The following is a 23,548-nucleotide window of genomic DNA, read 5'->3' as shown; positions in this document are numbered from 1 at the left end:
ATTTATTGTTACCACTAGGTGGCGCTACATGTATAACTGAATTTTATCATATAGATGTTTTCAGGCCGTGACTATTACATTGCCTGAGAAGTTTGAGATTTTTTGGAGCTTGAACATGGGAGTTATTAAGCATTTGCTCTTTCTGGACAAATGAAATTTTAAAGGCAATATTTGATGCCCCGCCCCCGTCATATAGTATTTCAAAAAGGCAAGATGTTTTGCCCAGTTGTTCTCTCAGGTATTAAGATGATAAATGCCAAGTTTGAAGTTAATTGGATTTTTGCAGAGGGGGAAAAACCATGACCACAGTGAATGTGCCAAAATAGGCCAAAATTGGACATTAAAAAATTCATAGCTCATTTCCTGTACATTTTAGCTACATGGTCCCAATAGACTTTTTTTTGTGCATCTCCGGGTGCTACACGTGCCTGCCAATTTTCGTTGCTCTAGCTCAAACGTTCCGGGCTTGGTTTTTATTTTTCTACGCTAGGGGGCGCTATAGAGTCGCGTTGTTATGACGACTTCATAATATCAAATTTTTCGCCGGGCCTGAGGAGTGTGCAAAGTTCGGTGAGTTTTCGTGAATGTTTAGGTACCCAAAATCGGGATCGTTTGCGGAGAATAAAGAAGAAGAAGAAGAAGAAGAAGAAGAAGAAGAAGAAGAAGAAGAAGAAGAAGAAGAAGAAAATTTTTTACAAAAACAATAGGGACCTCGCAGCGGTCGCTGCTCGGGCCCTAATAATTCTTACAAAAACAAGAGGGACCTCGCAGCGGTCGCTGCTCGGGCCCTAATAATAATAATAATAATAATTTTTACAAAAACAATAGGGACCTCGCAGCGGTCGCTGCTCGGGCCCTAATAAGAATTCCTTGAAAAACAATAGGGCCTCGCAGCGGCACCGCCGCCGCCGCTGCTCGGGCCCTAACAAGAATTCCTTCAGGAACAATAGGGACCTCGCAGCGGTCGCTGCTCGGCCCTAATAAAACATTAACACCAATACAATACAGTCACAACAAATCAACATTCTTCCATCCCTACATACGCTTTGATGTTTGATGTTTGAAGCAGTTTTTAGATGAAAGAGGACAGAATCTATGGAAGCCCACAAGTGCCAAAATTCAATAAACAAAAAGGCCCCTTGAAACAACTATCCCTTTGACAAACACCAGACAACTATGCAATATGGCCATCAAACTTCAAAATGAGGTGCCAACACCACCATGAAAAGTGTTGCGCCATTCTTTAACATGTAACAAATATCTTATTTTGATTAAATATTTCATAATGACATGAGTTCCATTTTGTGAACACAACGTAGAGATTTGCAAAGGGAGTGTCAGGTTTAGCATTTTGTGTGTGCGGTATTGAGAAATCCGTTATTGTATTGAGAAACGTGTGTTGACAATCGTGAAAAACTGTAACTCCATGTTCTAGTTGGCAAATTCATTAGCATTTCTCAACCACAGAAACACACAATTCTAAGCATGATTTAAAAATTATTCATTATTCAAAGTTCAAATTCTCAGAAATTCGAGTTTAAATTTATGCATGTGGAGGTGTTCTTACTTGAGAATGATACAGTTGCTAATGGAGGCGAGCAGATAGTGGAGGTAGAACTTGCTTTTGCTCTTAATTGGATTGCTGCGGCACTCTTTCCCAAATTCCACCAGAGCTTCTCGAAATCTATAAATTCATTTGAAGAAAAATTAATAGGACACAAAATCCCTTCAAAAGTATTTGAACAATGGACTCACTTTTTAAGTACGTTTAAATGAGCCACAGCAGAGAATAAAATGAGATTTGTTGTGAAATATTAGCACAACAAAGACAAACCTGTTCAGAAGGTTCTCCATCTCACACAGCCCCATTTGTATCGTTTGGTTTCTGAGTGGTTCTCCAATCATTAGGGCCACACGGGCATTTTCCTCCAACATCTCGCACACAAGACAAACATAATTCACTCACCGACAAATCACAACACCACTGCACCATCCACTTTTAAGCCATTTCGTGCAAACAAGGACATTTTGGAGGAATTTTGAAAACTTCTAAAAATAAAATTGAAATTCTGTGAGCTATTGGCGGCTGAAAAAAAAAAAAAGTTTCAAAAAGTTCCATAACATACCACAAAGGGGCTCAAGTCAATAGGGGCGGATTTTGCCACTTAAAGAGGACATCAACCCCAAAAATTTCTTGACAAAAATTTGTTGTATGTGCCCCCACTAGCCAAAACACTGCCTTCTGATTAATATTGTGCTTGTGGAATAACAAATAAGCAGCAAAATCCACCCAGTTTTATCCATCTCAGGGGGCGGCCATTTTGCCATTCACTGCCGACTGAAGATGACCTCAATGTAGCTCAGGGCTCAGGTAACGACCAATCACTGCTCAGCTTCAGAAAAGAGGTGGGCTGTGATTGCTCGTTACCTGAGCCCGTGTTTAGACGAGTGGGGATACATACGAGCAAATATTACATTTTAACTCATATTCCACAAACACAGTATTAATCACACTGCCGTGTTTAGACTAGTGGGGCTACATACCTTCAGCATATTTTCGTAAAGAACATTTTTGGGTTGACTTCTCCTTGGGGTACCCTTTTGCTCACGTAATTCTTGAATACTCAGCAGATTTCTACAAAGTAATCTGGCCACACAGAGATTTTTTTCTATGGTATTTATCACAAGAGGAAGCAAGTACAAAATAATTTGTGCCACCATGTGTTAAAGCCTGGTAAATATTTTGAATAACTGACTGCACCAGGGAGAGGTACATAGTGAAGTAAGAATTTCAAATATAGTATCAAAATGCATTTACTTTTGTACGATAAATGCAACTCTTTAAATTAATGGCATTATTGAAATAAACGGTACTTTAAATTAAACCTCATCTTGACGCAAAAAAATGACAACTGACAACGGAGGACATAATTTCCTGAATATATGAATGAATGAATTTATTAAAATTAATATTTTATTGCTCATTATCACTATTTTTTACCCACACCTGAACATAGTCCTTGACGGTGACTTGAACTTTGTTCAGTGTACCTTTCACATTTGAAGGAGGACTGTCTATATAAGGCATTGACACATTTCGATCAACAAGAAACTGACAGAATAAATAGTTTTAAAATGATTCTACATTTGTTTAATCCATGACACTTGAGTTAAAAAATTTGTTTTCATGCTGTCATTTTGACATTAAAGGTGATGGATCCACGCTCCATCAAATTGCTTCCATTAAAAAAAAAAAAATAGATAGGATTTGTTGAGCTGCCCTCTGTCGTGTGTATCTGTAAATTTCTATGTAAGCTTTACTCATGCCAGATGCAGCTCGAGAACATAACTAAACTGAAATTGTCACAATGATCACTGAAATAACGGGAAACTGATAAACAGGAATTATCCAATTATGCACATGGAAAAGCCACAAAGGCTCTGGGAGAATGTCTTTTGAATAAGCAAGTTAAAATGGAAGCTTTTCGGTTGGTCAGAGAGCAGCACATCTTTTGGTCCTCCGATAGCCGAATAATAACAACCCAAAAACAGCCAGTTTTTGACAGTATCAGGGACTAGCGAGTGTAGAAAATCATGACAAGGATTTGACATTTTGTAGGTTGGACTGTGTTTAACTGTACACTTGCAAGTAAAGGTCGCTTACCTGAGTGATGATGGTTGGTAGACTGGTCTGGTAGAAACCTTCATGGTCTGTATCTGGCTCCTGATCCCTATTCCAGTCTTGCAGTTCCACCTGCAGAGCTTTCTGCATCCATTCAGACATACTCTTCTACAGTAGCAAGAATGACCAGAAAGCTATGAGTGGCTCCTACCATGCATTTTATTGAACAGAGGAAAGTAAGGACTGTAGACCCAGATGAATATTTCTATATTCAAATTTCATTGAATAAAACAACTGATTTTGCAAATGCATATATTTCACATACTCACCCGAACGCTCGTCACATATTTGTTCTGAAGTTGTTCTAGTCCCTCAGGAGAGATCAGAGGTTTCAGCTCTTCCCCCTTCATGTCATACAGCAGCTCTGGATCACCCATCATGTCAGGGCTGCCAAAGCAAGACTGTCAGACGCTCAGTTTTTCTAACCTACTTATTGTGCATGCCAATTAGGGGATCTTTCAATGCTAATGATGAAACAAAAAGGTGCAGCTATGACCTCATGATTTGCACTCACCACAGATATAATCAACTCAAGTTTGAGCAAATTCAAAACCCAAACTCAAAAAAACAAGTCAGTCCTGACAGTATTGATTGGTCACTAACTACTGACTGATTTCCCACCCCAATAAAACAAAACTGCACCTATCAGTGTCCTTTTATTGTGGGTAGTGTAGGGCACACCTGTGCACTAACCATAGTGTCTAATCAGCATCTTGATATGGCACATCCGTGAGATTGGTTGGATTATCTCGGCAAAGGAGAGGTGCTCACTATCGCGGATTTAGGCTGGTTTGTAAATAATATTTGAGAGAAATGGTGATATTGTGTATTTGGAAGAATATTTAGATATTTGAGTTGATCTCATTAAAAATGGGAGCAAAAACAAAAGTGTTGCGTTTATATTTTTGTTGAGTATAGTTTAGATTTTCAAATTGCTGACATTTTTAGCAATTTTATGGACGTTATGCTAATTTTCAGCCTCTCTTCTTCCATTTTTGGACAAGTTATGGTTATTTTTTGACATTTTTTTCTCTCTTTTGCTAGCAATTTCTGAAATTTTTAGCAAATCTGTGGACATTTTATGGTAATTTTCGGGATTTCTTTTTTTGATTTTGGACATTTTATGGTTACTTATTGAGCGTTTTCTTTCCTGGCTTTTTTCGTAAATAAATGCTCTCACTTTTTTGGGCAATTTTGTTGACATTGTATGGTCATTTTCAGAACTTTTTCTTTTGTTTTTGGACATTTTATAGCTACTTTATAAATATTTTCTTTTATGCCTTTTTCTGTTAGGGTTTGGGTTTTTCTTAGTCATGTTTTCCTTGTGTCTCTTGTTCTGTCGCTGTCTCGTCAAGTCTTATCATGTCCACCTGTGCTCTTTTCCCATTCCTTTGTTATCCAATCAGCTCCCCAAGCCACTTGTGTCTTGTCCAGGTGTCTCTCGTTACTATGTGTATTTAGTTCCCTGCTCTCGTTCAGCCCTTGTCGAGTCTTTGTTGTTGTCATCATCACACCTTGTTTCACTGCGCCTCTGAGTCCTGCCCGTTTCGTTTGAAAGTAGTAATTTTAGTTCCCAGCTTTGTTTTGTACTTGTATTTTGTGTTACACTTTGTTCTGAGTTAAATTAAAACTTATTTAAGACCGCACCAGCCACGCCTCTCCTCGCCTTCCTCCACTCGGGTCCACAACCTCCCACAAAACCTTAACAGAAAGATTCAACCAGCAATGGACCGGGAGGGGGCAATGGCACGAATCCACCTCAACAGCCTTTCAAGGGAGGCTAAATTCAATGACATCCTGCGGCGTCTGGCTTCTGCCAGAGAGGCGTGGATTTGCGTCCTCCAGTCTCTCCCTGATCCGGTTCCTGTTCCGGCGGCGCCCGGCAAGCGGCCGCCACCCGAGCCTGTTCCTGTTCCGGCGGCGCACGTGAAGCGGCCGCTACCCGAGCCTGTTCCTGTTCCGGCGGCGCCCGTGAAGCGGCCGCCACCCGAGCCTGTTCCGGCGGCGCACGTGAAGCGGCCGCCACCCGAGCCTGTTCCTGTTCCGGCGGCGCACGTGAAGCGCCCGCTACCCGAGCCTGTTCCTGTTCCGGCGGCGCCCGTGAAGCGGCCGCCACCCGAGCCTGTTCAGGCGGCGCACGTGAAGCGGGCGCCACCCGAGCCTGTTCCTGTTCAGGCGGCGCACGTGAAGCGGCCGCCACCCGAGCCTGTTCCTGTTCAGGCGGCGCACGTGAAGCGGGCGCCACCCGAGCCTGTTCCTGTTCAGGCGGCGCACGTGAAGCGGCCGCCACCCGAGCCTGTTCCTGTTCAGGCGGCGCACGTGAAGCGGCCGCCACCCGAGCCTGTTCCTGTTCAGGCGGCGCACGTGAAGCGGCCGCCACCCGAGTCTGTTCCTGTTCAGGCGGCGCACGTGAAGCGGCCGCCACCCGAGCCTGTTCCTGTTCAGTCGACGCACGTGAAGCGGCCGCCACCCGAGCTTGTTCCTGTTCAGGCGGCGCACGTGAAGCGGCCGCCACCCGAGCCTGTTCCTGTTCAGGCGGCGCACGTGAAGCGGCCGCCACCCGAGCCTGTTCCTGTTCAGGCGGCGCACGTGAAGCGGCCGCCACCGAGCCTGTTCCTGTTCAGGCGGCACCCGACAAGCGTCCGCCACCCGAGCCTGTTCCTGTTCCGGCGGCGCCCGAAAAGCGGCCGCCACCCGTGCCCCTTCAGGTGGCGCTCATCTGGTGGCCGGGACACCCTCCTGACTGTCCCTGATGGTGGGCGGTGTTCCCGCCTCCGTGCCCCCCTCCGCCTGCCGTAGTGTTTTTTTTTTTTTTTTACATCTGGGATCTGTCCCTTGATATTGGGTACTGTTGGGGTTTTGGCTTGGGTTTTTCTTAGTCATGTTTTCCTTGTCTCTTGTTCTGTCACTGTCTTATGTTCACCTGTGCTCCTTTTCTCGTTCCCTAGGTATCTAATCAGTTCCCCAAGCCACTTGTGTCTTATCCAGGTGTCTCTCGTGTATGTGTATTTAGTTCCCTGCTTTCATTCAGTCCTTGTCGAGTCTGTGTTGTCATCATCACACCTTGTTGCTCTGTGCCGCTGAGTCCTGCCCGTTTCGTTTGAAACTATTAAGTTTAGTTCCCAGCTTTGTTTTGTACATGTATTTTGTGTTGCACTTTGTTCTGAGTTAACGCAGCTATATGGAAGATTTAAAATTTCAAATCGCTACTGCCACCTGTGGCCGAAAACAAACTGCACGCTCGTACACGCTGCGCGCACTCGTACGTGCACGACCTCAATACTGAAGAGTGGGCTCTTCATATCCAATTAAACTACGTTTTCAGAGGTAAGAAGTTATATAATGTTATACAAAGCTGGCTACTTCACGGAATGAGACTCTCGATCCCCACTAAACAATTGATGTCCACGGGACGTGTAGATCATATTGCTTTAGTTGGTCCAAGTCCAGTCCTGTGCTGTACTCCAAAACGATGTGCAAATTACATCAATTAATTGGACCTCATTCCGATGTTAATATGCAGTTACATATTGTAGTCACCCCGCTCGACGGACATCAACCTGATTCTAGTCATTATTAGTGTATGTCGCCCCCAGGCTAGCGTCATTGTGCATTAGCCGAAAGGTGGGCTGTCCATTTATGGAAATTGCGATTGTGAAAAACATATAGACCCATTCTATACTTAGTGTGATACGGCCGTGAATGTTATCGCCATTCAGTAGTACCGTTCACATTCCGTTAGCATAATGTAGCTGTTAAGATTTGATTCTAGTGTTTTGGGGTTATGGGGAATCTGTTGCTATTTCTTATTTCTTTAAGTTCGTTTGTTATAGGTCGCTTGCACATGTCGTCACTTCCGCCTCGGATTTCTCGTAGTCGCCATGCTGGGTGGCCTCCATTTACGTAGCGATTCGGTCTAACACGTATCTATCACGTTTGTTTTCTGCGTTTAAAATTGTACATTGTTGCTGCGTCGTTGGCTGTTCGAACAAAGCCAAGGGGGAAAATGGTCGGTCTTTTTTCCGAATTCCGAAAATAATTAGGAACCAGGGCCTGGAGACAGAGGAGTGCGGACTCCGGAGGGAAGTCGTTACTTTGGGCTCGTGTGTGCAGCGATCACTTTGTGAGCGGTAAGCTTGTTTACCTTTATTTAATGCATGAGGATTAATAACGTTTCGACCGCCCATATATGGGCAAGTTGCTTATGTTTTGGATTCATGAGCAAGCAAGTTCGGTAGTACAAGCTGGCTAGCGGACGTTAGCCGAAAGCTAACATCGAACATTTTCACCCAAGTAGTGCCAGTGCAAAGTGTTTACTGCTGAAATTGGATTGATTAGTCTTGGGCTCTTAATGCCGATAACATGTTTTTTGGTGGCAAAATGTAAACTTGGAAAAAAAGAGACAGAAGGGGCTGATGCAAGAAAACAGACCCCCGGTAACCTACACATCATGCTAAAGAACTTATTCACGGCCACCCTACTGCGGCAAAATAACCAGTCTTTCCATATTTTATTTGTTTATATATTTGTTTATGTTAACAGGTCGCCCTGCGCCCGTTTTTCTGTCCAATCATCCCGACTGGGCTCCAACATTAAAGTTGGGTCCCAAGTTACAACATCTATGTCTCAGCCCAGTCGGTGCCAAGATATGAACGTGCACAGGAGAGACAAGCAAAGAAAAGACGACTCGAAGTGGCAGAGATTGTTGCAGTTATGCAGCCAGATGGCTCCAGTAACCTGTACCCTCAAGTACTGCTGACATCATTGACTCTGGTATGCCACTCAGAATTCATTACATGATATATTGTATGCATGAGTGAATGTATGTGTTTGTTTGTGTGTGTACACGCACCTTATAGTTTAGAGACATTTGGAAGTGTTTATAGAAATAAGTATTTGCCTGTAGCAATGTTCATACATTAAAAAATGCAACAAAATGTGTACATTTCTTTTACACTGACAAAAAAACTATACTACTGTACTATATTAAACCTATTACTGGTACCGTATTTTTTGTGATTTTTTCTTTATTTTTTTCTTTAGGGATCTCATGCCACACCGACTTGATTGCCAATGACATGATGGAAACGAAGGCGAGCATCAAAGCATTGGAGGAGGACAACATGCGACTGTTTGTTTGGCGCTAATAAAGGCAGCGTTTATACAAATTCTATTGTTGGGTTTGTTTACAAAGCTATACATAATACAAATGACAGGATTTGACTCAATGTGCAATATGGTCCCTCTTAAAGTAATGGCATAAATCTATTATTTCTAAAAGCACAAAAAATGAAGTGAATAATGATTAGATGTAGTAATTTCAGGGTTAAAAATTGAACTGTTAATTAATGTAGTTTATTTTAGCACAGGTGCCTACCATCCTGAGATGACGGTATGATGTAATGTTGATGGGGTACGCAATGACTTTCATTATGCTATGTACAGAGGAAAAAGTTGCTCTCTTTTAAATTTGTTTAATATAAGATAAGTACCAGTACTGTGTTTCAGTTTTCCCAATAATCCTTGTTTCACACTTGTCACAAAACCACTGTCCTTTTGGCAGTCTAGATTGGCACACTTCAAGTGATATCATTTGATTTTACAATCTGCTGCAGCATAAAAAACTACTTTATTCCGCATCTTTGAAGTACATGAGCAAGTGGTAGGTGACAGCGGCTGAGCAGGAACACTGGAAGTCCACTACTGATCTAGTAAATGCTCTCCCGAGCAGTTCAGGTAAGGAGGGGATTTTGGGAAAAAAAAAAACTCTGGCTTTTCCAGCTGGCCAAAACGAGCGATCTGGGTGGACTCGCTCAATCACACTTTGTCCACACCACAAAGTCGCAGAAGTCCGTCCAGTTAAACTCATCTGTGCCTGAATCTGAAAATATTACAAACATTGTAATGAAAATATGAAACATAGAATTAAATAAGAAACTACAAAAAGTAAAGCCATACATACCTGGTAATACTATTGGTGTTGTCGTGACAAGTGATGGGAATTGTTGCCATCTGGCACCAGACAGAAATTGGGTGTTGTGACAGCCTCCTTAACCGTGAGATCATAAGAAAAGCTGTCAGTATGCTCAGTAGTTACCATGAACACGTTTTATTGTACTGGAAACTGAAACTAAAAATACGTCCTCTGAGAGTGGTTAACCTTAACCATTTAGAATAAGTTGATTAAGTAACATGTAACTAGTGAAAGGGTAGCATTAAATTTAATTAAGCCACGGGGAGGCTGTGCATAGTTACTTTTTATTCTTATACGCTCTGCCATATTTGCCTGTTATCAAATTGTTAGAAAAACCACATCAGGTAAACCTAGCTGTGCATGTAAACACAATGATAACAGGAAGCCTGAGAACAAAACATTTTTGTGTGCAGAATTACCAACACCATGTGGTTTACTTACGTGCAACAGCAACAGTTTCTTCTGATGCGATGTTAAAGTTTACACTCTGTATCCACCCGCTTACAAAATAATTGTAAGCCTCCAGGGATTTGTTGGCGTGTTATGGAGCATGTTGTCAACACGAGGTAGGGAAAGATGTCCAGAGATGTCACATTTGGCCAGCAAGCTTTCTCAGTCAAAAAAAAAATCACCCTTGGTCAGGACGTAATTAGAATCAATCCCGCCACACAGAGACACCTTCTGCCTGTATCGTTGTTTTTGATCTTCCGGTAAATCGTGAAAATACTGCGAAAATTACATCAGGTTGATAAGCTCTACCGTGTAACTCGCGAGTGTACCTTGTGAACCGGCGGACACCCAATATGGCGCCCGAAGGAAAAACTCCCATGATGCATTACGATGTGCAAGCGACCTATTCTTGCATGTTTGCACAATTGTAAGAGGCAGTTAGCAACTGCCTAGCAACCAGCAGCCAATCAGAAGTTGCCTTACTGTCTGCACCAATCAGTTCTCAGGTTCTACTAGCCACTAGCAAGCTGCTTCCGGACAATGTGAGCAGAAAGCTGTCGGTCAGGGGAGCACTCGCCTCGTCCTCTTTGGCATGATTCAATGGACACGATTCAGTGGACTTCATAATTATTTACCTTCCTTTAATCAGTTTTGCGTCCATGAGAAAGTAAGTTTATGTCGAATATGTTGTATATTGCTTGAGTAACTCCGTCAATGGCTGCTAATTTTACTTTGTCCACCAATTTCTTCTGTTAGATAAACGAGCTAAACTAGCCATATTGGGTCGAATTGTTGTTAGACAGTACTCTTTCATGCATAAATAGTAATTGTCTACTGTTTTCATGGACATGAGCAGTGTTATTTTTGTCACTCATGTTGGATGCATGTTTCAGCTCGTTAAGCCTTCTGGCCTCTCTCAGCTAAATAGTATCTGTAAATAATTATTTCTTTCTACCATTCCTTAGGTGTTAACATTGTCACAGTAATTATTATTGTGTCAGTATAACACTTTTATTGTATTATATGGTGATTTATTTACCATAATTTGTAATCCTTTGTTCTTTCCTCATTTTCTATTTAGAGACCACACACATGTAATTCATCAGAATTATAAATACCATCATCATCACAACTCCTCAATAAAGAGTGGCATGAGAGTGTGAAAGTCTTCCTTATTGTTCTGGCCGGACAACCTGAGGAAATCAGTTGGAAACTGTTTTTATGTGGATAACCTCCTCCTACAACGGATGCGAAGCAGCTTGTCACCAAGCTTCAGAACCTGCTTCAGTCTGGCGGCTTCGAACTGCGACAGTGGGCCACCAATGTCCCTGACATTATCAGTCATCTACCACCTGAACTCACATCAGAAAGCTTAGAACTATGGCTGACAATGGATGGTGCGGATGCACCAGAAAGGACTCTCGGGCTGCACTGGCACTGCAAAACTGACACACTCACCTATCGTATTCGCCACACTGAGCAACCAGAACCCACAATGCGCAACATTTACAGAGTCCTAGCCAGACAATATGACCCCCTCGGGCTGCTCATTCCTTACACCACTCGAGCAAAGATCTTGGTGCAGAGCCTCTGGGGGACGAAAAGGGAGTGGGACGATCCTCACCTTCCAGAGGATCTGGTCCAGCTGTGGCATGTGTGGGTGAGTGAACTTCCCTCACTTCATAATGTTACTATTAACCACTGTTATGTCCACTCAGGCACTGACCTCTCAGCTTCAAGCCAGAGCATTCACATCTTTTCAGATGCATCAGAGAGGGCCTATGGGTCAGTTGCCTACCTGCGTACTGTCAACACAGAGGGGGAAATCCAGGTGGCCTTCCTCGCGGCTCATTCCCATGTTGCTCCAGTCCGCCGGCAGTCTATCCCTAGACTAGAACTCTGTGCAGCCCACATTGGAGCCCAGCTTGGTGCAGTTATGAAACGAGAGCTCACAATTCCCATCTCAGAGATAACCTACTGGACCGACTCCACCACCGTTTTGTCCTGGTTGCAGTCTCCTTCCTGCCGCTACAAGGTTTTCGTTGGTCCAAGAGTTGCAGACATCCAGGAGCTAACTGAGAGCAGTTCATGGCGCCACGTCCACTCCAGCGAAAACCCAGCTGATGATATCACTCGTGGACTGACCCTTTCACAGATCCAGAGTCACAGCCACTGGAATTCCGGACCCATCTTTCTCCACAACAGTGAATCAACTTGGCCTTCCTGTCCCAACGTTTCCAACCCTGAGGATTTAGGTGAGCTGCGCAAAGTTAAATTCTGTGGCCTCATCACCACTCCCCCTCCTGCGCTTGTGCCTGACGCCAGTAAGTTCAGTCATTTCCAAGAACTACTGGAAGCTACAGTTAGAGCAAGTCACGGGGCGGCCACTGACTCAAAACCCACAGCTGAGTCCTTCAGACAAGCTGAACTCTCCTTGCTCCGACAAATCCATAGTGACTGTTTTCCCGAGGATTTCGCCCTTCTCTCCTCTCAAAAGTCCATACCGTCCAGCAGCAGGCTACTCACTCTGGCCCCAGAATATGATCCAGAGACGCACTTGATCCGCGTTAGAGGCCGACTCAGACATTGTGAATCCATCAGCCCAGACACTTTGCATCCTATCGTCCTAGACCCTCATCATCCCATCACAAAGCTGATCATTGCAGACTACGGCAGGAAACTCGCTCATCCAGGTCCGGAGAGAGTTTTCGCCGAACTGCATAGAAGATTCTGGATCTTGCGGGGTAGAGAGGCTGTCCGGAAACACCAACACCACCGTCCAGAATGCTGTAAGTGGCGCAGCCAACCAATTATTCCTAAAATGGCCGACCTCCCTCCATCCAGTTTAAGGCTACATCATCCAGCCTTTTATTCTACCGGAATGGACTGTTTTGGACCCTTCCTCATCGAGATAGGGAGGCGCAATGAGAAGCGGTGGGCCATAATATTCAAGTGCCTCACTACACATGCAGTGTACCTAGATCTGCTCGCCAGCATGGACACTGATTCATTCCTCATGAGCCTACGGCGTTTCATCTCCAGACGAGGAAAACCTCACGAGTTACTATCTGATCAAGGCACAAATTTCAAAGGTGGCAGCTCAGAACTCCAAGACACATTCAGCTCGCTTGCACCTGACCTGCAGTCACAACTCGCCAGCCAACAAATCCACTTCCCCTTCAACCCACCAAGTGCACCTCATTTCGGAGGTTCCTGGGAGCGCGAAATACGCTCCATCAAGTCTGCACTACGGTACGGTAGTACTGGGATCTCAAACTGTCACAGAGGAGGTCCTGCGAACCATCCTTACTGAAGTTGAAGCCATCATCAACTCCAAGCCTCTCGGCTACACTTCCTCAGATGTGGCAGATCCGGATCCGATCACTCCCAACATGCTTTTGATGGGGAGGCTGGACCCATCTACTCTACAAGTTGTGTACTCAGACACCGAGCTCTTCAGTCGCCGCTGATGGCGACACTGCCAGGTCTTAGCGGACCAGTTTTGGACCCATTTCATCAGGAACTACCTGCCATCGCTCCAGAGCCGCTCCAAGTGGCAACACGACTAGGAGGACCTCCGCGTTGAGGACATCGTTCTTATAGTTGACCAGCAACTTCCACGTGCCTTGTGGCTTGTTGGTAAAGTCACAGCTGTTTTTCCTGGCGTTGACGGCAAGATCCGTACTGCTCACGTACAGATCAATGACAAATCCTACATCAGACCTCTAGCAAAGCTTATTAAGCTCCCTGCGATTCCCCAAGATACTCCTGACTGACTCAATTCAACTTTGCTGCTCAAAGTTGGGGGCGGCTGTTAAGAAGATTTGATTCTAGTGTTTTGGGGTTATGGGGAATCTGTTGCTATTTCTTATTTCTTTAAGTTCGTTTGTTATTCCTGCATGTTTGCCTAATTGTAAGAGGCAGTTAGCACCTGCCTAGCAACCAGCAGCCAATCAGAAGTTGCCTTACTGTCTGCACCAATCAGTTCTCAGGTTCTACTAGCAACTAGCCAGCCGCTTCCGGATAATGTGAGCAGAAAGCTGTCGGTCAGGGGAGCACTCGCCTTGTCCTCTTTGGCATGATTCAGTGGACACGATTCAGTGGACTTCATAATTATTTACCTTCCTTTAATCAGTTGTGCGTCCATGAGAAAGTAAGTTTATGTTGTATATTGCTTGAGTAACTCCGTCAATGGCTGCTAATTTCACTTTGTCCACCAATTTCTTCTGTTAGAGAAACTAGCTAAACTAGCCATATTGGGTCGAATTGTTGTTAGACAGTACTCTTTCATGCATAATTGTCTACTGTTTTCATGGACATGAGCAGTGTTATTTTTGTCACTCATGTTGGATGCATGTTTCAGCTCGTTTAGCCTTCTGGCCTCTCTCAGATAAATAGTATCTGTAAATAATTATTTCTTTCTACCATTCCTTAGGTGTTAACATTGTCACAGTAATTATTATTGTGTCAGTATAACACTTTTATTGTATTATATGGTGATTTATTTACCATAATTTGTAATCCTTTGTTCTTTCCTTATTTTCTATTTAGAGACCACACACATGTAATTCATCAGAATTATAAATACCATCATCATCACAACTCCTCAATAAAGAGTGGCATGAGAGTGTGAAAGTCTTCCTTATTGTTCTGGCCGGACAACCTGAGGACGTTGAGAATATTTGAATCAGTCCTCATACAGTCCTTCTCAGAGGTCACAAGTTTGGGTCTCCTTCCCGCCACCTCCATTACAGTAGCTACAATAGGCTGTTTTCACTGAGGAAAATAAGGCAACATTTAGCCTGATTGAAACGCCGCGGAATGGAACGTCTGTTCTTCATAAAGGCATTCTGTTCTATTACATTCAACTTTGCCGCCCCTTTCACGCTAAATGTTGCCGTCCACCTCACTTTCACCCCAACAGTTACGACCGAGAAGTGATCGATCTTGAGGTTACTGCTATTTGAAAACAACACATTTTTTTTCTAAATGTCAAGATACTCGCTTCTTACCTTTTGGAGTAGAAAGAAAGCCAGCTGTGAATCACTTTTCTAATCCAAGTCCGATCACAACTCTCTCCACCGCTGAAATGTCAAACCAATGTTCACTCTCGTTCTTGCCCGGCGTCGGTCACTATCAAGTTTATATTTTTATTTTTTTATTTTTTTTGTGGCACTTGACATTGTTTTCATTTTTTTTTTTTTTAAGCAGCCTTCCGCGGAGTAACAGCGGGTGTCTGGGGCAGCGAAAATCTGTACTAGTTCCGTCTTCGCGATTAGAGGAAACAACTGACGTGAACGTGCATGACGTCACATCCCGCAGACAGAGGGCGGGAAATTCGAAGGATTCGGACCGGACGCTTCCTAAATCATATTGGCCAGAGGCTTGTAGGAGTACCCATTGTGAACAGCTAAGATTGCAGCTAGGCTTGCATTCAGCCCATTGCTTTCAAGCAATTTCAGCACTCGATTCTGGTCAGGTAGCACCACTGGTTGCTAGCATGTTGTGGATCTGATGACTCCAGTGCGCTGCCCAGCCTAGCTCACCCAGCAGAGCGGCCCACGCCAGCTGCATTCCAGGAACCAGACCACCAACCCCCATTTTGCGTATTGACAGCAGATTCATTGGAGCCACAATACAGCCTTATCATGTAGCCTTGACTGTTAGAACAAATGTCCAAACGGAATTCGAGCCAGACAATATTTAGATTCAAACGGGAACAGCAATACATGTTATCAATGCAGGTGTATAAACAAGAGTTAGCCTTGGCAAAGTCAGCAAATAATCATATACAACTCCAGCTTTGGGTAATTAGTGATGTTGTTGTTGTTGTTGTTGTGATATTGTGAATTACTGTTGTCTCTCAAGCGCTGCCAATTCCTCAGCTCCTTTCACGATTCGTGTTTTTAGTTGACCAGAGTTATCTTTAGTTTGAATAAAAATTCGGCAGTCTTTTGTCCACGTGCTTTCGATAAGTCCATTCTTTCTCATTTGTCGAGCCTTTTTGGCGATGTCAGCATTTCGTTTGGTGAGGTTTTCGTTGATGTAGACATGTTTCCCACGAAGCTTGTGACGGTCTCTCAGAAGAGCAATCTTTTTCTTTCTGTCAACAAACCTGATCAGAACTGCCGGTGGTCATGTCCCTCCAGTTGGAAGCGAAAAGCACATCTGAATGTGCGCAGGATCAACAGTTAATCCCAAATCTCTGAGTTGAAGTGTCACTTGCTGTTCCACAGTCTCGTTCCCTGAATATTGGTCAGAATCTTCCGTGCTCGTGCTAGCCGCAGCTCTCAAAGGGCCACGGCGCGGCTTGATCTTGATACCGGTGACTATCACATCGTTGATACGAAGATTTTGTTCCAAATCATCCACTTTTTGTTCCAAGGCAACAATGCGTCGATCTTTTTCCTGTGTCTCTTTCTTCAATTGCTGTATTTCCTGAAGAAGTGGCTCAATGCTCTTCTTCATTTCAAGTAATTCGGCAACCATTCCACTGAGTTTTTTAAGAGAAGATTTTATCTCCTCAATCTCGTCAGCTCTTTTTCCGCCAGGCATTCTGCAACAATGTAGTTAAAAATCCCAATGCAAAAATCAACAAGTAGTTAGATTCACGAGCGAGTGCAGGAGCAAGTACAGATGCGTCCTTCCTCAACAGATGCGTCCTTGAAGTGAGTGCGTCCTTATTTAAGACCTCGCCTTCCTCCACTCAGATCCACAACTTCCCACAAAACCTAAACATTTTTCCATTCAATTCTCTGGTATTTTGGCAATTTCATGTACATTTTGTGGTAATTTTCTCTTTTTGGAAATTTTATGGTCACTTTTTGGAGGTTTTTAGGTAATTTTTAAAACTTTCATTTACTTTCTTTTTCTGGCAACTTAAACATTTGGACTGACATTTTTCAAATATTTCATCATTTATAATGTAAATCAATTCATTTAAAGAATATATATTTTTAGATATCCACAGGGAGCCTGCAGGAGAGGGACTAAAGAACCACATGCGGCTCCAGAGCAGCAGTTTCCAGACCCCTGGTGTATGTGATGGACCTCACCTGTTGTAGACATGTAGTACCCAGTTGAGCACAGCAAAAATCTCGCCACTTTCCAAGTCACAACTGCTAACCTGCACCACAAAAATTATTCATACTGTATATGCATAAGCTTGAAGGGGAAAAAATATTTTGGTTACGATACCTATAGAGTAACAGGGAAATAAATCATTGCTGTTGTTTTACTGAATTTCCCTTACTGAGGAAATATCTCACCTGTGTGAAATGAGCATGTAAACAACGGTGGCTCGCCCTTAGGTAGGCTCTGGTTAGGCGGTAGTGTGGTGGGACACAGGGCTCCAGCAAGTGGCGTACTGTGGCCAGATCGGACATGACAGCATGCTGCAGAGTAGAGAGGTGTCCTGCCAAACCTGGACCCTGTGTGTGAAGGCAAGACACACTACGAAATCGAGCACACACCGCCTCCTCTAGTACCTAAAAAGGATGAAATCCATAGATGAAGTCATCTAAACTTAAAAGCATTGTTCAAGTCAGAAACATGACAGAAGAGGCACCCGGAAGAAACATGCTCTCCAGCAGCGAGGCCGTCCAGGGGGCAGGGGCCTGTTATTGCCTTCAGCTCGTTCATCCATTAGAGCTTTGTCAATAGCCTCTTCCCGCTCAATAATCCTCACAACTGATACAAATGTTGTGGGGTTCTGGCGAACCACAGCCATGGCATTGTTCACGACGGTCCACAACTCCTTTCCTGCAGTGACGCAAAAGAGAATTTCTAATGGTAAAAAAATACACAGATACACAACACATCTTCATTTCGGTTTTCATTTGAATAATTTATTTCATTCATTTATAAAAGGAAAAAATGACAATGTAAAACAATGTTCTTCATTATTGAATGAAAAGGAGCAGAAAGAAGATACCCCTGCTATATACACTCCACATATGCACTGCGAGCAAGGATAGTGTGTGGGCCAGTTCTCAAGGGGCTGGGGAAGCATACTCATGATTGGACCTCTGAAGAGTAACACCGTTGATCACATTTGACTTTAGTTTAATTCTCCTCTACATCATTTATGTCATAGCTTGCCATGTTGTATTTTATTATTTGTATTGGGAACTTTCTCACTGGGCAGCCACTGAATTCCCCTACAGTAAATGTAGCCCATCTGATCCCCATGTGAAACAACAACAGAAAAAAAAGGAACATAAAATCAGAAAAAAGCCTATATCTTCAACTTATGTATTAGTTTGTTGTGGTTGCCTCACCCAGAGTCTCCCCGAGCTTCCTAACACCAGAGAAGTATTTGGACACCAGCTCCTGGTCATCAGTGCTGAGCTCACTTCCTGGCATCCCAGCATCCCCGCTAAGCTGCCAGAGGATGTCGTATTGCCACTGCTCCAGATTCATCAGGTAGGCGTGGGCCTCCAGGAGCTTTCTTGATTCCACCAGACGCTCAGTTTCCAAAACCAGGCTCCCAACTTGACAGGCCCAATGAAAAAAACATGCAAGGGATTTACTCATTTACAGACACAAGATACAATGACTTGTCCTTTCACAACTAATTTTTTTTATTCAAACAATGCCCAACAAATACCACCTAAAGAATTGTAATCAGTGCAAACAATGGGGGCAGGGGCATTTGAATTGTTTTTCGACATGATCTATCGTCCAACTAAAAGCAAATAGAATAGCTAATTATTTACATGCTTACATGATGATTGGCTAATTTGGGTCTGTTGCGGGGAAGCTCACATTGCCCTTTCTCCAGCCACTTGATCCAGCTCTTTTGGGGGTGATCCCAAGGCATTCCTAGGCCAGCCAGGAGATATAGGGCCCTGTTGTCTAGACAGGTGTGTCCATGCGGGTAGCATAAAGATGGACGCATCATTTTTGTTGACTGTGTTTGGGAATTTGACAGACTATATTGCACTTCGCTGGATGTTCCGGCGGACTAAGAGCATGTTTTTTTTTTTTATTACACACCTCCTGTTTTGGTCGACTGGCGCACACGCCGGCATAAAAATGGGTGCATCTTCATTTTTATGCCTGCGAAGTTCTAGTTTTGTGTGTTTGTGTATTTGATAGACTATGTTACTATTCGACAGGCGTTCTGGCACGCTCTATTGCATGCTGCCGGCAAATGTGCCAATTTTTTTATGAAAAGTATACAAGATTTTAGACCAGCAAAGAGCAGGTCTAAGCTGTGGAGCAGGTGGTGTAACGTGATTTTGTCACGCCGCCACCAGAGTGGCGGTTCATGCTTTTGTTTTCACAGTCAGGTTCCCGTTTTATTTTGAAAGTATTAACTCTCCTCTCACCCCAGGTCACTTACCCTTCCTGCAGCTCACTGATTACCGGTCCACGCCCATGATCACCACCACCTGCTTCCAATCAACCCGGACAATAAAAGCCACCTTCATTCTCCAGTCAGTTGCCGAAGTGTCACATCTCAGTGCATGGAAGCGTCTTCACAGTCCTCGTACCACAGTCCTTGTTTGATGTCTTGCCTTGCCTTGTCTTGCGCCCTTAGTTTGCCCCTTGTTTTCCTCCCTAGTGGAGCGCCTATTGTTGTCCCTGTTTTTGAGTGCCCTTTTTGTATCTCCAGTTTGGAGCTCTTTTTGTTCAGCCTTTTTTCCCTCTTTGAGAGGTGTTTTGAGTTTCCAGTGATTAAAGCTGCAGCCTTGTTGGCCAACTTAATACCTGCGTCTGAGTCCTACCTCCTCTCGTCGTGTCAGATTTTCGTTAATTTGATGGAACGGGCAGACAAATTCTGAGCTCCACGGACTTTAAATTTGAAATTGCCTTCCATAGCGAATCAGAAAGCTATACTAATCGTCACAAGTGATGTGTGCCCCTCACTATGAAGGAGCATGTGCATTTACATTCTGTAATTATACAATAACAGTAATTTTATCAGAATATTAATGTGTTGACTAAATTCATATTTGGAACAAATGCATCAATAGAAAAAGCGAGTGAGCCAGCTGTTGTTGATTAGCGTTGCTCAGCAACCAAGCTTGTGCGTCACGCTTCACACACAACCAAGTCACTTAAACAGATTTCACGACTAGCATAGATCAAATAAAAATAAATGACTCAGAATCGAAATTGCACCAGCTTCGCACCTCGCCCCCATTTGAGGAAGACTACCCTACGGTTAGATAATTTAAATAAAATAAATAAGTAAATAAAAAAATAAATATCCTCCCTGGCCACCATATACTGATGTTTTTTATGTTTTGGGGTAAAATAAACCTATTGAAAAAAACCAAAAACAAAACACCCAAATAGTTAGGATGGCTCGTGACTCCAGTGACTGTGACATATTTTATACACTTCTGTTGGATTATGACTACTGCATTCATCCCGGTCGTATTGACACACTGCCATTATCTTACCCATCTCAGTGGCATTACCGCAATCATCTTTGCAGTATTGTCACTTTAGTTCCTGTGGTGTAATATGTTTCACATCTTAATTTATGCAAGTAAATTAAATGTCACAAATTCAAATTATAATTTACTATTAATATACAATGTGTTCATTCTGTGTAACACTCACTAGGAAGCACCTCACCAGAGTAAAGTCTTGGCAGGTTGCTGACAGCAGTGAAGAGCTGACGGTGGTTAACTGACACTTCTCTCAGTCTCTCCAGAGAGTTCATTTCATCTTGGATTCTGCTATACTCTGTTGCAGCTTTCGTTAAAGCCTGAGATGGCTCCCTCAGTTCAGCTTGGGCATCTCGGAGTTGTTCCATGCCCCAGCCCACTTCTTCCAAGTATGACTGGACCATCAACTGGAGGCAAAATTATTGGTCAATAAAGATATTAAAAAGGAGGACTAAACTAACTACTGTATATCGCTGGCATCGGGCCAAATTCTCATACTTCCAAAATCATTACTTTCCAGCAGACCACAAAAAAACTTTTATTGCAATATCAAAGAACACAAGCCATTTTCAACATTTTAGATTGCTCAACAATTTGTAAAAATAACACCCACATTCACCATTAGTTTAGATTTGTAAAGATTGAAGAAGAAAAAAAAGTCACCAAACAATGACAGATTTGGCCCAACGCCAGAGGTTTACATTCTATCTTTGTCACCAAATGGCCGTGTTCCAGTGCTGTCACCTTGAGTCTGGTATGTATGGAAGCAGTTCTTTGACTCTCTCTCTTCCTGTACTGGCTGAGTCGCTTCAGATGTTCAGGTCGACAGAAAACCCCTGATGCCCACTTCAATGCAGCCCCGCGGGCCAAATGCTCTGCCCTCTCCAACTCTGGCCATACATCAGGGTCTACCATTGTGTCATCTGTACCAAATAGAAGAATGGAGGTTATTATTTTTTTTCTCTCGTGATCTTGATGCAGTATAGCCATAGCGTTTTAAGTAAAGCGGCAATGACAGGCCACTAAAATGAACACTGATCTCTACCATTCACTTGTATTAATTAAGGCAACTGTGTCTGGCCCCGATAAATTAATCATAACTCCTAGAATTCTTTAGCATTCAACTCACTCCAATAGTAAATCCAAGGAACTAAATCCATTTGATCCATGATAATACAAAACAATAAACTATGGCACTTCCTGTCAAGATACTGATTCCGTACAACAACAGCGTGGAATAGACACAACAGCATTTACAGGCTGAATGACAATAGGATGCCAGACTGTTGACACATGGTGAAGTATCTGAATGCAATGAAAACAATCTATCCAGCAACATTCCAACCCCTGGTTCGAAAGCAAAATCTTCGACTGAGTTATTGTCTGTTCTATGCTGACGAAGAGAGAGTGTTCACTCAATAACATGTGTTTGTCTAGCATTACCTTCTGGTTTGCTACCAATATTCCTATGATCGTCTGATGACATTGTGATTCCGGCCGCCTGTCCGCCCATGACAGATATGAGGAAAATAAGGAAAAGGAAAGGAGAAATAGCAGTGATCCATTCTCCTGATAGCTTTTCTCTAAATTATGCCAACTCCCCCAGACATTTCCCCAGTGAGAGTCCAGCAGGAAGGGAGGGCTGTGGGTGGAAGAGAATTAAGTAGGATGGTGGTGAGTGGGAGGGAGGGGCAGGGGAAAGGAGTTTAGCCTACTGGGAGTTTTGCTGCATTCAAGATGTTGGATAGCATTAAATGTACTTCAATGTTTCTCTAAATTGAGCATAATATGCATTAATTATGCCATCGGGTTGTTGTGGTTTTTAGTACTTCTAAAGGCTGTATGCTGATGTGTCAACTCAGATTAGATTTTCTCGGGCATGTTTTGGGAATTTTCTGTTCACCCCATTTCTTTATCCAACTTCACGCAGAAACAGCACAAAAACAGTCAGAGCCATCAACGTTCAAAAATTTAAATTAAATGAACACAGATTTACAGGAAGCACCAATGATTAATTCACAAAAGCTCCAAACTATTTTCCTCTTACATAGCACAGCGGCCTTTAACTTAAAATTTCAGTGGGATAAGCAGAACATTTAGCATGGTCGAACCTAAATCCTTGGATTGTTAAAATAAAACAGCAACATGTGTTGTATTTGAGTCTGAAAGAGTAAAATCAAGTCCAAACAAGAACTTAGAACTACCCTGTTTTTGTCTGCACAATAAGCGCCACAACACTCATCACCGCGGAAGCGGAAGTCTAAATCGAGACCACTTCCTGTATGACATTCCTGCCCTGCCTTCGAGATCCTGACATTCTCTGCATTGGACTACGTATGGAAGACAGACAGGCCAAGCAATGCAACACCCGATGATGTCCGGTGTCATCACGAATCATATGAGTCGGGTGTGTGTCTTGCTCTCCGCCAAACCCTTGACACTGACTTACCAAAACCCTGGTATTTGAGCGAACCCAGCTTAAGAGCCCACTGATTTAGCAGCTATTTGGAGGCATGCAAATGACTTTCTTAGTGGACCGGTACTCGCTAATGTGCAACATTTACATGTGTGATAAAAAGTATGTTCTTTAGGAGGTTCTTTTAATTCGAGTGTCTATTTTTTTTGTTACATTTTTTTTTTTTGTGTGCAAATTTCCACCCCCACCCTCACTGGTAGTCAATCACAAAACTTAAAAACGGAAGCCATTTTTACCCCATGGCCCACGGTCTACAATTTTCTACAATTCCGAGTTTATATGACATCACAAGTCAAAATGGCAGTCTTAGTGAAAGGAAGCTCTACGCTCATTGAAAATCGTTGGACTTTGGATTCTTAGAATTTGATTTGTGATGATTATTTTCATTTCAAAATGTGATCAAATGTCGTTTGAATACTATAACAATCTGGCTGGTTTTTTTTTGTATACTGTACTAGTAGTCACAGGCAAAAACAACGTTTGTTTTCACCGTGTAAAGAAAACCGTTGCATTGCGGAAATATCAGAAATGCCCGGATGTTCAGAAATGTCACTTTTCTGCAT

The 23,548-nt window shown here is 43.2% G+C and overlaps 2 protein-coding genes and 1 long non-coding RNA gene across 12 annotated transcripts in view; 2 read left to right on the top strand and 1 right to left on the bottom strand.

Moving 5' to 3' along the window:
- Nucleotides 1–23,548, bottom strand: part of exoc3l1 (exocyst complex component 3-like 1) — a 37,275-nt gene that overhangs the window by 12,325 nt on the left and 1,402 nt on the right. For 4 of the 6 annotated variants that reach the window (XM_077515505.1, XM_077515508.1, XM_077515507.1 and 1 more), the window contains 10 exons: nucleotides 21,254–21,432; nucleotides 20,697–20,916; nucleotides 18,386–18,598; nucleotides 17,674–17,867; nucleotides 17,375–17,593; nucleotides 17,162–17,232; nucleotides 3,952–4,069; nucleotides 3,665–3,790; nucleotides 1,835–1,935; nucleotides 1,568–1,684 (listed from right to left, as the gene is read on the bottom strand). In XM_077515505.1, coding sequence (XP_077371631.1) covers nucleotides 1,568–1,684; nucleotides 1,835–1,935; nucleotides 3,665–3,790; nucleotides 3,952–4,069; nucleotides 17,162–17,232; nucleotides 17,375–17,593; nucleotides 17,674–17,867; nucleotides 18,386–18,598; nucleotides 20,697–20,916; nucleotides 21,254–21,432 — 1,558 coding nt within the window. Of the gene's footprint in view, nucleotides 1–1,567; nucleotides 1,685–1,834; nucleotides 1,936–3,664; nucleotides 3,791–3,951; nucleotides 4,070–17,161; nucleotides 17,233–17,374; nucleotides 17,594–17,673; nucleotides 17,868–18,385; nucleotides 18,599–20,696; nucleotides 20,917–21,253; nucleotides 21,433–21,952; nucleotides 22,120–22,713; nucleotides 22,744–23,548 lie in introns of those variants that run through there. The other 2 variants (XM_077515509.1, XM_077515506.1) reach the window with 2 other exon arrangements.
- Nucleotides 7,504–8,850, top strand: LOC144015482 (uncharacterized). The gene is made up of 3 exons (XR_013282729.1): nucleotides 7,504–7,812; nucleotides 8,225–8,455; nucleotides 8,726–8,850. It is a non-coding gene; the product is annotated as an uncharacterized LOC144015482 (long non-coding RNA).
- Nucleotides 10,521–22,910, top strand: LOC144015480 (uncharacterized). 5 transcript variants are annotated; one of them, XR_013282727.1, is made up of 4 exons: nucleotides 10,521–10,773; nucleotides 11,188–14,259; nucleotides 18,390–18,530; nucleotides 22,737–22,910. XR_013282727.1 is itself a non-coding variant. In XM_077515511.1 (2 exons), the coding sequence occupies exon 2, from the start codon at nucleotides 11,497–11,499 to the stop codon at nucleotides 13,417–13,419; it is 1,923 nt and encodes a 640-aa protein (XP_077371637.1). In that variant the 5' UTR covers nucleotides 10,521–10,773; nucleotides 11,188–11,496; the 3' UTR covers nucleotides 13,420–14,770. The 5 variants fall into 5 exon arrangements, 1 of the variants encoding a protein (XP_077371637.1); XR_013282725.1 differs by lacking the exon at nucleotides 22,737–22,910 and adding an exon at nucleotides 19,444–20,006 and having other exon boundaries at nucleotides 18,367–18,530; XR_013282724.1 differs by lacking the exon at nucleotides 22,737–22,910 and adding an exon at nucleotides 19,444–20,005.

This window comes from Festucalex cinctus, chromosome 3, assembly GCF_051991245.1.
Source record: "Festucalex cinctus isolate MCC-2025b chromosome 3, RoL_Fcin_1.0, whole genome shotgun sequence".
NCBI classification, from domain to species: Eukaryota; Metazoa; Chordata; class Actinopteri; order Syngnathiformes; family Syngnathidae; genus Festucalex; species Festucalex cinctus.
This window is presented reverse-complemented; position numbering and strand designations above follow the sequence as displayed.

Bases quoted from the DNA above. Each gene is read 5' to 3' on its own strand.
- LOC144015480 (XM_077515511.1), top strand. From the start codon at position 11,497: ATGGATGGTGCGGATGCACCAGAAAGGACTCTCGGGCTGCACTGGCAC.